Here is a 13,337-nt window from a genome sequence, read left to right on the forward strand (position 1 = left end):
ACCCCACACCGCCCAGACCCTAACCACAGAAGTGTCAGATTATGCCTTGGGTGCATTCAGGGCCATCAGAGCCCAAATCAAATACATCTGCACATCAACCAAAAAGAGATGCTAGCTGTTCAGCACGCTTCGACAGCTTTCAGACCCCTACTCTCCCAGGGGCCTCTACTGATCAAAATAGACAACACCACAGTGATGTTGGTGCATCAACAAGCAGGAAGGAACTCACTCTTATCCCCTCTGCAGGCTCGCCATGACCCTTTGGCACACGGCTTCAGCCATGCAGATTCATCTGCAAGCACAATATCAGCCAGGCTTTCAAAGCTCTCTGGCAGACAACTTAACCAGAAACCTCCTAGACTCACGCAAGTGGCAGGTGGACCACTGCAGCTTCAACCTTGTAACCCAGAAATGGGGCACCCCGAATATGGACCTCTTTGCCACCCACAACAATCACCAGCTCAGCAAGTTCTGCACCAGGGAACCTCACAGCAAGGCCTAGAAAGTGGATGCCCTATCCTTCCCAATGGGTAAACCTCTCAATCTATGTATTCCCCCTCTTCCTCTACTTTCAAGGGTTGGTTTGTGTCTTTCGGCTTTTTCCCGGTTAGGGGTCGCCACAGCAGAATTCCGGTCTGCTAATGATTGGCAGTAGAGTTTTACATGCTGGCTTGTCGGGCCTAATGCACAACCTTCAACGAAGGAACGCCCGTTTACGCATGTCGCCACACAGAAGACGCTCTAACTGAGAATCGAACGGGCAACATCTAATTGTGAGGCAATAACGCTACCGCAGCACCAGCACCGCAGCTCCAAGGGTACTACTAAAAATAAGGGAGGAAAAACCAAGAGCAATCTTGATTGCCCCAGACTGGCCACGCCAGCAGTGGTACCCACTGTTGCGCAGTCTCACCCCTGCCACCATGGCACCTACCCCAGATCTCAACTCTCCTGACCCAGCAGAACGGAGAATTCATGCATTCACAGTTGCAGACCCTTAACCTGGCAGCCTGGCTTATTCCCTGACCTCTCCTCCAGTTGCCAGTTTAAGCAAGCAAGTCCTGGATGTTGTACGTGAGTCCAGACACCCCACCACTAGAAAATCCTATGCTGACAAGTGGAAAAGGTATTGCACCTGGATCCAGGCTAAAGGAGCTGAAACAGCACAGCTCTCCCTACCTCTCATCCTGGATTACCTGGCAGATCTACTGCACAGGGGCTTATCCTTCTATTAAAATTCATGCCTCTGCCGTCTTTGCTTTTTACAGCACAGAGCCACCTCTCTTTTATCACCCTCTCATAAACAGTTCCTAAGAGGGGCTAACAATTTAAGGCCACCCAGAAGAGCTTCTACCCCAGCTTGGGACCTTAACTTTGTGTTGGAAAAGCTCACACTACCCCCTTTGAGCCTGCAGTTTCAGCAGTTAAAATTCCTCTCTTGGAAAACAGCCTTGCTTCTGGCCATCACTTCAGCTAGAAGAATTTCAGAGCTACAAGCACTCATGGCAGTAGAGCCCTTCATCATTTTTCATGCTGACAGGGGGTCTCTCAGGACTAACCCAACCTTTATGCCTAAAGTAGTGTCCAGTGTGGCTCTCAACCAATCTATTCATTTGCCCACCTTTTTCCCTAACCCACAGAACAAGGAGAAAAGGATTCTGCATTCACGAGATGTGCACAGACAGCTCAGAGTCTGCCTGGATAGGACTAAATCTTTTAGGAAAACTGACCAATTGCTAGTCAGCTTTGCAGCAGGGGCAGAGGGCAAGGCCATATCCAAACAATCTCCAAATGGATAGCACACTGTATCCATTTCTGCTACAAATACCATGGGAAACTGCCCCCTAAGGGGGGGTCAGGACACATTCCACCAGGGCAACCTCCACCTCTACAGCTTTTCTCAGAGGGTCCCTACCAGGGACATCCTGGAGGCTGCAACATGGAGTTCTTTTCATACCTTCACAAAGCATTACCACCTGCCTATCTTCTCCAAATCCAGGGCAGGCTTTGCAACTGCAGTCTTGCAGGGCATCCTAGCCAGCCCCCAGTCTTCTCGACTGCCTCCACCCTTTTCTTCAGCTTTGGGAATCAACCCAAGTGTGATGACTGCAACAGTGAAACACGAAGAACATAGTACAGTTGTGTACACTTACCGTAAATGTAGATGTTCGAGTGTATTCACTGTTGCAATCCTGGTTTCCCTCCCTCCATCCCCCTTGTCTCCCTCTTCCTCACTCCTTACAGGGATTTTTGGTATTTACTTTCTACTGGTGGTGTTCTTCCACCATAACCTAGCTTACTATTTGGGGGCTCCTGACATTTGCGGCAAGAAAAACTCATGTAATGGCATCGGCTGCCTGATTTTATACCAGTGACAACTTGACGTCAGTCCTGGAGCGACAGCAACCAATGCAGAAATACTAAGCCTCTGGTATTCAGGCCGACTGAGGGCTACCCCTGGCAGAATAACCCAAGTGTGATGACTGCAACAGTGAATACACTCTAACATCTACATTTATGAAGTGTACACAACTGTACTATTCAGGCATCTCTTCTGCCATGCTGTTTGAAGTAGTACATTACTACAAAAAAAGCAGATACTCTTTCATTAATATAATGCAGTCCCCAGGCTTTGCCAGTCTTGCTGCAGGGACACCTTGGCAAAAAGAATGGTCAGACGTGTTCTAGGTGGTAGCACTATGAGGCTGGTCTTCCTGCATTTACTCAACAGCCTGGTACTATACCCCTTGCTGTCCAGGATCATACTTCACTGTCATTGTTTCATACAGGTTTGTTTGCTTTTGAGACCATTTTTTTATTTTATTTTTTTACCCAAGTGTTGGATTATCTGTTTGCGCTTTCGCGTGTAGGCGGGTGGTAGGATGATGTGTGTTTGACATTTAAACTATAGTGTGCATTACTGCAACTGGGGCTCTTATTCTGTATACATGATTATCTCTGCCTGACATATTTTCAGTCTTTTGTCCTGTCAGCTTGTGCTACTTTTGTCCAGTTGCACTCCCTAAATTGTCTTTTGTAGCTTGCTTCTCAACCTACTGACTGAATTTGTATTGGTTTCTTGTGGTGCAGATGTACAATATACCTTTGTTTGGGGGATCACTGCATTGTGGGCATAGGGTCTGCTGTTGGAGATTGGGTCAGATGTTCTTCATCTCACATTGCTGCAGTCCTTACATATGGGTAGTCCGCTGTCCTCGGTCGGCCCGAATACCAAAGTATTAGGCTGACGTCGGTCATGGCGCTCAGATCTGACATCAGAGCGTCAGGGTATAAAAGCGCATGACCGACGTCATATCCTCAGTCTTTTTTGCCGCATGGTCCGATGCAGAAGCAGCGTTTGCAAGTGCCGTTCGGCGTTCTGAAATTTTCGTATTCTGAGTTTCAGACCGAAACCAAGTTGGGCTAAGTACCCCGTTGGGGAATATTTTTGTTTTTTCTTGCCTCAGTTAATTCCGGATGTCAGAAAAAGTGAATAATTGTATTTCTTGTGGGAAACGGATACCGCATAGGGATTACCACTCTCTTTGTATTCCTTGCTTGGGTCCTGAGCACGACGTAGTCGGGTGTCGCTTTTGTGCTAGGTTTAATAAGCGCACCATTAAACGTAGGTTAGATTGCGCTAGGCTTGTCTTCGGTAAGCGGTGTAATTATAACATGCCGTCGGATCCTCCGACGCCCGCTACCGCGAAGAAGCGCAAAGACAAATCTTTAAAGTCCAGGCAGGATGAGTCGTCCGTTCCGGACGCCGGTTCTTTAGAAACTACAGTGGAATCTGTGGATCCAGCCGAGGTTTCAGTTGAGTCTCAGGGGGAGGCTTTGATTTTACAAGATGTGGCCTCTCAGGAGTCAGGTCAGGCTGAGGGGGCCTCTCAGGTTGCTGTTCTCCCTTCCTTGCCTAAGGTGGTTAGGCCTTCTCCTTCTGTCTCTAAGGCTCCTTCCAGGGGCAGGCCTGGTTTGCCTTCCACGGGTGTCGGTCCTAGTTCTGCAGGTTCTGTGCCTAAAAAACACATGCTTAAAATGGCAGAAGATTTAATTTCTTTAATTAGAGGTTCTATGCCCCCTCCTGATAAGAGGCCTAAAGTGGAGCCAGAGGTGGAAAGTTTGGAGCAGGCTTCAGATTACTCAGAGTCTTCAGCTGAAGACATTCAGGATTTTTCTCCTTATTCTGATTCAGACGCAGAGGATTCCACTCCTTCTGCTTCTCCTCCAGAGGATTTTTCTTTTTCAGAAACCCTGCATTCTATGAGAGAACATTTTAAATGGGAAGGTCAGGATTTCTCAGATTCACGAAAGAGGCTTAGGGAATTTTTGTTTTTACCACAACATAGGCCCTTTGCTATACCTCCTGTTTTGGATGTTGTTCAAGATGTTTTCTCCAAGGCTTCCCTTAATCCAGACTCTCTGCCTCCTGCGCCAGTTAAGCCAGACAGGTATTATAGAGTACCTGAGGCTCATAAATATCTGTATGAGTCCAAGGGCTGACCCAGAAACTATTAGCCAGGGACCTAAGGGTGTCAGGGCTTCTGTTGTAAAGAATCCAGTTCCTATAGATAAAGATGCTAGAGCTTTGGATAGATGGGGTAAGAAAGTGTATACCTCTTCCACTTTAGCAATGAGGGCTTTGAATTGCCAGTTTCATATGTTGAAGTATCAGAATTTTCTCCTTACTCAACTAAAATCTAAAGTGGATGCTTTGGCAGAGGGCATAGAGTGTAAAGAATTACAGGATTTGGTGCATGCCTCTGAACAGCTGGGTAAGCATTCTTTGCAGTGTGGTTTTGATGCTTTACAGGCTTCTTCCAGGGTGGCTGCCACTGGTTCTGTTATTCGCAGGCACGCCTGGCTTAAGGATCAAAATTTGTCAGAGCATGTTAAAACTAGAATTTTGGATGCTCCTTTGCAGTCTGAAGTTTTGTTTGGTTCTCCTGTGGAATCTGTCTTGAAGAAAATGGAAGACAAGGCTAAGTCTATGCAGACTGTTAAAGATTTTTTGCAGGTGCAGCCTCCTAAGTTTAGCAGGAATTGGCCTACTAAGGGATGGGCTTATCCTTCTGATTTACAGTCTAGGGGTAGATCTAGACGTGGTAGGGGCAGAGCTCAGAGTTCTTTCAGGCCTAGAACATGGAGTTCACCTGCACAATCTACAGGTGAGGGCAGGGGCCAGTCTTTTCGTAAACAGGCCCAATGACCTGCATCTTCAGCTGCCAGATTCTTCCTGTCTGGCAGCTCCTTTGGGAGGAAAGTTGGCGCTCTTCAAGCAAAACTGGCTTTTAATCACCCAAGACAAATGGGTGTTGGACATTATAGACCGAGGCTACAAGTTTTATTTCCATACATTGCCTCCTTTCAAAGGCACGCCAGACGTTCCGCCTCAGCAAAGGGTAGAGGCTCACAAGCAGATTTCTTTACTTCTTCAAATGGGGGCTATACAGCAGGTCCCTCTGTCAGAAGTGGGCCTAGGATTTTATTTTCGCCTGTTTCTAGTACCAAAGAAAGGAAACACTTGGAGGCCAATTTTGGATTTATCTATCCTCAACACATACCTGGACATTCCAAAATTCAAAATGTTGACGTTGCAACAACTTCTACCTCTGTTGGGCAAAGATCACTGGATGGTAACTCTGGATCTCAAGAGGCTTATCTTCATGTTCCTATCAGGCCCAGTTGCAGGAGATACCTGCGTTTTCGGGCTGGGACTTTACATTATCAATTCTCTGCATTGCCCTTTGGCTTATCTACTGTGCCCAGGGTGTTCACAAAGGTTCTGGCTCTAGTGATAGCCTTCTTACGGTTAAGAGGAATACAAATTTATCCTTATTTGGACGATTGCCTGATTCTTGCTCAAGACAAGTACGAACTTCTTCATCATCTACAGTATGTGATGGCAGTGTTAAGGTGCCTAGGGTATTCTGTGAACGAAACAAAGTCCAGTCTGGTACCCTCTCAGGAAATGTGCTTTCTGGGTGTGAGACTGAATACAGCTTCCCAGATGGCCTTTTTGACCCCGGACAAGCAAAAGAACCTTACACTTTACTTCCATCAATTGTCTCTACGGTCCAGGCTGACTGCAAAGACAGTCCTTCAAGCCTTGGGGTTCATGGCATCTTGTATTCTGGTGCTTCCCAATGCCAAACTGCATATGAGGAAGCTACAATGGTATCTCAAAAATGTATGGACACAACACTGCCAAGATCTGGACACTGTCATTCAAATAATACCTTGCATTCAAAAGGAATTTTTGTGGTGGGCTCAGGAATGTCACCTAAACAAGGGACTCTGTGACCCGACCAGAGGCGAGTCAGATTTTAACGACAGATGCCTCGGACAAGGCTTGGGGAGCACACCTCAATGGAAAATGGGTTCAAGACACGTGGCCTGCCAGACTTCGACATCTACATATCAACTTGAAGGAGATGTTAGCAGTCCAATTTGCATTGATGGCTTTCAAGGATTTACTTCACCCAGGGCAAGTGTTGATTCTAACAGACAACACAACTGTCATGTGGTACATCAACAAGCAAGGGGGAACCCATTCGTACCCTCTTTGCAGGCAAGCAATGATTTTGTGGGAGACTGCTCTCAGTTTACACCTCAATCTTCAGGCAAGGTTTCTACCAGGAGCACAGAACTCCTTAGGAGATGTTTTGAGCAGACAGATAGTGGATCCCCACGAGTGGAAATTGGATCCTCATGTATTTCGAAAATTGACAGTGCTATGGGGAACTCCAGACATAGATCTGTTCGCTTCTCCACTAAATTTCCAGTTGCCAAAGTTTTGCACAAAAATGTTTCATCCCACAGCTTGGAAAGTGGATGCTCTATCATTCAGTTGGAGCAATCTTCACGTCTATGCCTTTCCTCCTCTGCCTCTCCTCCCCAAGGTACTCTTGAAGGTCAGACAAGACAAGCCCTCCATGATTCTAATAGCTCCAGATTGGCCTCGACAGCACTGGTACCCTCTGCTGAGGAGTTTAGTACGGGAGCCTCCATGGCCTTTGCCTACGATTCCGCACATTTTGTCTCAGGAGGGCAATCATTTCCTCAATGTCAGGATTCAGTCTATGCATCTAACAGCCTGGCACATTCGGTTCTAGAACCTGGAGGGTCGCAGCTTCCACAACAAGTTTTGAATGTTATTTTGGAGGCCAGAAGGCCTAGTACACGGAAAGTTTATGCTGATAAATGGAGGAGATTTTTATTTTGGAGCAAAACTAAGAGCTTTGATGTTTCCAGGCCTGATTTAAGTGTTTCTCTTCAATATCTTACAGAATTATTAGACAAGGGTTTGTCTTTTTCCTCTATAAAAGTTCATGCTGCAGCCATCTCTGCTCGCTATGACTGTGACCCTCCATTATTCTCTCATCCTTTGTTTAAGCAATTTCTTAGAGGGGCAAAGAACATAAGACCCCCACGTAGAGCTCCTACTCCTGCCTGGGATCTCAATTTTGTGTTGGAAAAACTTACTTTACCTCCTTTTGAACCTGCAGCTACTGCTGAGTTAAAGTTTTTGTCTTGGAAGACTGCTTTTTTGTTGGCCATTACGTCTGCTAGAAGGGTTTCTGAATTACAGGCTCTTATGGCAGTTGAACCTTTCCTAATTTTTCATAAGGATAGGGTATCTCTGCGTACTAACCCTACTTTTATGCCTAAAGTGGTTTCAAATGTGGCCTTGAACCAATCAATTCATTTGCCCACTTTTTATGCAGATCCCCAAAATAAAGGGGAGAAAATTTTGCACACTTTGGATATTCACAGGCAGTTGCGTTATTATTTGAGCAGGACTAAAGGATTCAGACAGTCTCAGCAGTTTGTTTCTTTTGCTTTAGGTTCTCAGGGGAAACCTGTTTCAAAACAAACTATTTCTAAGTGGATTGGCTTTTGTATTGCATTTTGTTATTCCCATCATGGTAAGGAGATTCCGGCTGGAATCAGACCTCACTCCACTAGGGCTACTGCCACTTCTACAGCTTTTTTAAGGGGAGTAGCTACTAAAGATATTTTGGAAGCAGCTACTTTGAGTTCAGTGCATACCTTTTCTAAACATTACCACCTTCCTCTTTATTCCAAATCTAGGGCTGGATTTGCCACTGCAATCTTACAGGGCATTTTGGCAGCTCCCAATGCTTTATGATTTTGCCAGCCTCCCTTTACCTCTGCTTTGGGATTCTACCCATATGTAAGGACTGCAGCAATGTGAGATGAAGAACATAGTACAGTTTTGTACCTACCATAAATGTAGATGTTCGAAGATCCACATTGCTGCAGTCCAATTTACCCTCCCTCCTTCCCCTCTGTACTTTGGAATGGTTGTGTGGTTTGGGTGGTGGCTGTTATTTGTACATGCCTTTTGGGAAGTATTCTATTTTTGGCTGTGGCCTTTCTTGTTAGGGCCTTCTGACATCTGGGGCAAGAAAAGGCTGAGGATATGACGTCGGTCATGCGCTTTTATACCCTGCCGCTCTGATGTCAGATCTGAGCGCCATGACCGACGTCAGCCTAATACTTTGGTATTCGGGCCGACCGAGGACAGCGGACTACCCATATGTAAGGACTGCAGCAATGTGGATCTTCGAACATCTACATTTATGGTAGGTACAAAACTGTACTTTCTGTCTCCACAAGAGAGTTGTAGTAAGAGGAAAATTGTCAGAATTAGGAAGGCAGGAGATGGTGGTAGTTTCATTTTCATATGTTTAAAGTAACATTTCATTTGTGAGTGAAAGAAATGAGCAAAGAAAAGAACATCTTGGGAATTGTATGAGTTTAGTATGGGAACATGGAGTCCATTTTGTATTGGGTAGGGAAGAGATGTAAGCTGAGGTAAAGTATGGTCTGAAGTTGAATTTGTAATATGTTGTGGCTGTGTGGGAATAAAGAAAACAAAAATGCTGGAAAATTCCAGCTGATTACTAGAAAGTAGATAGTTTGTTGATTCATTGGATTAAAATTATGAGTGGGAAGTAGAAGTCCTATAAGAGCTACAACTGCAAAGCATTTGGTGTTGCTGGAGTGGGTTTAGGAGATGGGTGGACAAGTCATTCATCTTATTAGTGCAGTGCTGGAAATAACTGTCTGTAGTACGCATTATCAGCTACCCTGCTTCTGAGGAAAGTCTGTGTGCACTGCTAGGTGGGCATATGAGTTTGGTTTATTTTTTGTCGGAAGCAGTTAACATGATTATTGAGTGGGAGGATGTGTGGTGGCATGATGAAATACAACTGTGAAATAAAAGATCACAATAGCCACCAAGTGAATGTGAAAAAAGGCAGTTGATGAAAATTACCAAAATGTCATCAAGGAGAAAGTTTGAGGAGTTATGGATGAGAATGAGGGTAAATGGAAGTGGAAGAGGTGATGGTGATATGGAGTGATGGATGAGAATGAGGGTAAATGGAAGTGGAAGAGGTGGTGGTGATATGAAAGGATCGTGATCAATGAGTAAGAGAGAAGCAGGTGGCTGTGCACAAACAATGGATGCTTGGAAGGGGAGGTTACTCGCCTGGGGTAAAAGAGAGAGCTGTTGTTACTAGTACTTTGTGCAGAGATGCCCTTATGCCTGAATGGATAAAAACTGCCGTAGAAAAGGGAGGCAGTTAACAAAAACTGAAAACCTGTAGTGAGGAACTAAAGTAGGAACTATTTGTGTGGTAGACAGCAACATTGAGTGCAAGTTAAAAAAAAAAAAAAAAAAAAAAAAAACGAGAATGGAGAGTAGAGTTAGCAACATAAACTTAGCGATTATGGGGGGGCATGGTAGATGTAAGCAGGATAGTAACTACAGCAAGAAGTGTATATATCAATTTGCTTTGTGAGAATTGTACCAGAAGTTGCCAAAGCTTGTAATGTGTGACTAGTAATTATTATTTTTTTTTTTTTTACAAGACCTGCATGTTACATTAACTTTGAGCTGGAAGTACTGCGCGTTTTCTGTCGATACAAAGAAATTTGAAATGCCATATAGTTGTGGTATTTACTTAAGCGATAAATTACAGGCAGTTAGATAACATAAATTACTGCAAGTGAAACTACAGTTAAATTCAGCATACATTTAACAGATAAATGAATTAGGATTGCTTGCTGGTTGATGAGCTAGATGTACAGTCTCTGCATTTTTCAATACATTTACATAACGCAAAATGTGTTTCATGCCTTGCTTAACTTTAGTGCAGTAAACAGAAAATTAGTGATTAGGTCTTTAGTAAGGATATGTATAATGTAAAAAGAAAAAGATGAATCAAGAAATAATGTAATACTAACCACCCTTGATAACAGGTAGAGCAATCTGTTGTGATCACAATTCCAGGGTGTTGCTTCCCCAGCTGTCAACTATGAAGCAGGGATTGATTGTTGATAATTTCCAACTGGTAAAGAGAGAGACCCTAGACTAAAGTTCGGCCTTAGCAATATTGTTGACATTAGTGTAGGCTATAGGAGTAACAAGTGTGTGCACAGTTTGCTATATATCTCATGTTTTTATAAATGGGATCTGGAGATCCTACAGAGAAAAACATGGGAAACGTGTGAATGGGGGAGGAGCACAGGCAAAAAAGAGATGACTTGGATATAGGTGCGTAGGATTGAAGGAATACAGCTGATACACAGGGATCCTGGAACGGGGGTTGGGTTCAACAGATGCAGTTGGAAGGTACTCACTTTAACCTATACATGAGACAGTATATTTTTCCTGAGAGAGTTGTGGACTCAGGGAACAGGCTCCCAAATTGGGGGATGGGTTTTGAAGTTACAGGGCCTTCAAAAGGTCATGGATCAACTGGAAAGGGGATAGGCAACTCAAGGAGGGAGAAGGTAGCAATTTCATACTGCAGGCACTGAAATGGGCAAGATTTAATAGTAATTGCCTGCTGTCTTCACATTATATAATGCAACATAATTGTTGGATATGTACATCTGTATGGCTCTACTGTCATACTTTGAAAAACCATAACATCGAGTTTCAAAATTGTGAGACGAAAATTTCGGAAGTACACTACTACGAATCCTAAGAAAGCCGAAACTTTGAAAGAATGAAGTTAGCAATGCGCATGTCCAGAAGGTACCGGAAGATTTCCATGGACGTAGTGCAGACACAAAAGCAAACATCTACAATAATAATAAACATACATAAAACAAACTAAATAACTTTTCCAATGTTTATGCAGGGGAGCAAGCCCTCCCTGCACCCCCCCATGTGGGGGGCTGTGCCCCCACACCCCCTGCAGATTATATATACCAACTCTGAGATCGCAGTACATTGGGTTAAAAGGTTAATTTCCCAGTCCTCACTGTATTGCGATCTGCATTCACAATCAGTAAACATGAAAATTCCCCTCTTATATGTTGTCTTACACTAAAGATGACTTTCTGATTTTATCTCATTTCCTTTCCATTCCAGTGCCTTATGGACATGCACATTGCTACCTTCGTTCTTTCAAAGTATTGGCTTTCTTAGGATTTATAGTAGTGTATTTCCGATGTTTTCTACTTGTGATTTTGAAAGTAGATACATATGTGTGTATATATATATATATATATATATGTACATATATATAGTAACTGCGAAGTGTTGGCATTTAGACATTGTTTTTGCAAAACAGATAACAGTACATTTTACTGCTATCTGTAGATATAACAAATATGTTTTTTTGATCTGTGGGAGTGTACAATTCTTTAATGCGTTTTGTGTGTTTTAGAAATGTTGCCTCTGTATGTGGCATATGCACCTAATGTTGGGTGGACATACCACACCTGTCTGATTTGTCGTAACTTTTCTGTTAGAACTCACTTCATAAAGACTGGGGAAAATAGCTATATTGGGTAAGCAAGCATGTAAAAACAATTTTCCAGATATGTATAAAGGGGTGTGTTTGGCAAGTTCAACTACCAAAACTATTAATTTCATGTAGTTGATATCCAAATGGCATTAATTGAAAAGCCCCGAACTTGAAAAGAAAAAGTCACCCTGCATTGCCCGTGTGAGGGAGTCCTTTCCCTTACTTAAATATACTAACTCTGAGATTGCACATCCTTGAACTTGGTCTTGGCTGTACGTGGTAAATTGCCATTTGAGGTGCAAGGTAAAACAAAGCACGGCCTGGTTTACCTTTTCTTTCAGTTTGAGGATTCCAGGTGCATTTCTGATGTCAGCCTTATGCAGTAGCTCTTTTCACACGGTTTCCCTTTTGATGCTTAAAATTACGTTCTGATGTAGTTTTTCTAATATCTCTTTGATTCTGTTTTCATCCCTGAGTGGAGGTAGCAATTTTCTTTCTTTTTATGAAGATTTTATCTTGGTACAGGAGTAACAGTAGTGTACCGGCTATAGAGTAAGATGAGGTGAAATTCATTTAAAGGCCATTGTCTGATCTCTTAAGGCTTTTTTTTCCCAGTAAACCAATATATCCCCAGCCAACCACTGCATGTTATGCCTTGCAGATTACTAGTAATAGCTGCATTGTTTTATAGTTTATTGCTTGTCACTACTTATGTGTGGTTTTAGAAAGGTGATAGCCATTCTTAGTTTCAGAGATTGAAAGTGCCATAGTGTAGCATATTTTTTTTTTTTTTTTTTAATTGTGTTTGCATCGTGTGTGGATTGTGAACATATGTATTACTTTATGAAAGGGTAAATGCATAGCTTGTGTACTAAGTCAGCAGTTTTAAGTTGTAATGCTTTATGGCTTTAATCTGTGCAGGACCAGTTGGTGAAGGAGGACAGTGTCGAAGCCGTAGGAGAGCAGCTGCAGGTGTACCATCAGCAGTACCAGGAGAAAAATCGCGAGTATGACTTTCTATATGAGGACTACACCCGAACTTCACAGGTGCAATACTTGCATTTCATAACCATGTGTGTAATGCAGTTTGTGAGTCTGATGCTGCCAAGCAGGCTAATATCGTACTGCGCTTCTCGTTGTGAATAATAAAATGGTTAGAAATGCCTTCTAAATGTTATTCTACTGTCTGTCAGAGCTGTTGCATGTTACACGTTAATGCCAGTTTAGGAAACTCACTGCAATGCTGTTTTGAATGGGTGATGACACCACACACTGGAGTATATCTGAGCTTGTCAGCTGATATTCGTATTGATCAGTGTTGCAGTATGATTCATAGCATAATAGAAATTGCCTGCAGTTGATGTCTATCTGACTGTCTTCACTTCCACAACCTGCAAAGGGTGTGGGCTAACTTCTCCTACTTGGACACTTGCCTGCATCACAGATAAGAAATCCACCTATACCATCTTCAGTTTTTTTATTAAATCAGGCACATGCACCTTCAGTGATCATAAGAAATGCCAGATGGTCTCTTCTTCCCACCTT

At 43.4% G+C, this 13,337-nt stretch overlaps 1 protein-coding gene across 1 annotated transcript in view; it reads left to right on the forward strand.

Annotated features, from left to right (window-relative positions):
• Window positions 1–13,337, forward strand: part of PIK3R2 (phosphoinositide-3-kinase regulatory subunit 2) — a 1,862,656-nt gene that overhangs the window by 1,496,693 nt on the left and 352,626 nt on the right. The window contains exon 11 of the mRNA XM_044090759.1: window positions 12,714–12,839. Coding sequence (XP_043946694.1) covers window positions 12,714–12,839 — 126 coding nt within the window. The remainder of the gene's footprint in view (window positions 1–12,713; window positions 12,840–13,337) is intronic.

This window comes from Protopterus annectens, chromosome 13.part0, assembly GCF_019279795.1.
Source record: "Protopterus annectens isolate FY-2018-M chromosome 13.part0, PAN1.0, whole genome shotgun sequence".
Lineage (NCBI taxonomy): Eukaryota > Metazoa > Chordata > Ceratodontiformes > Protopteridae > Protopterus > Protopterus annectens.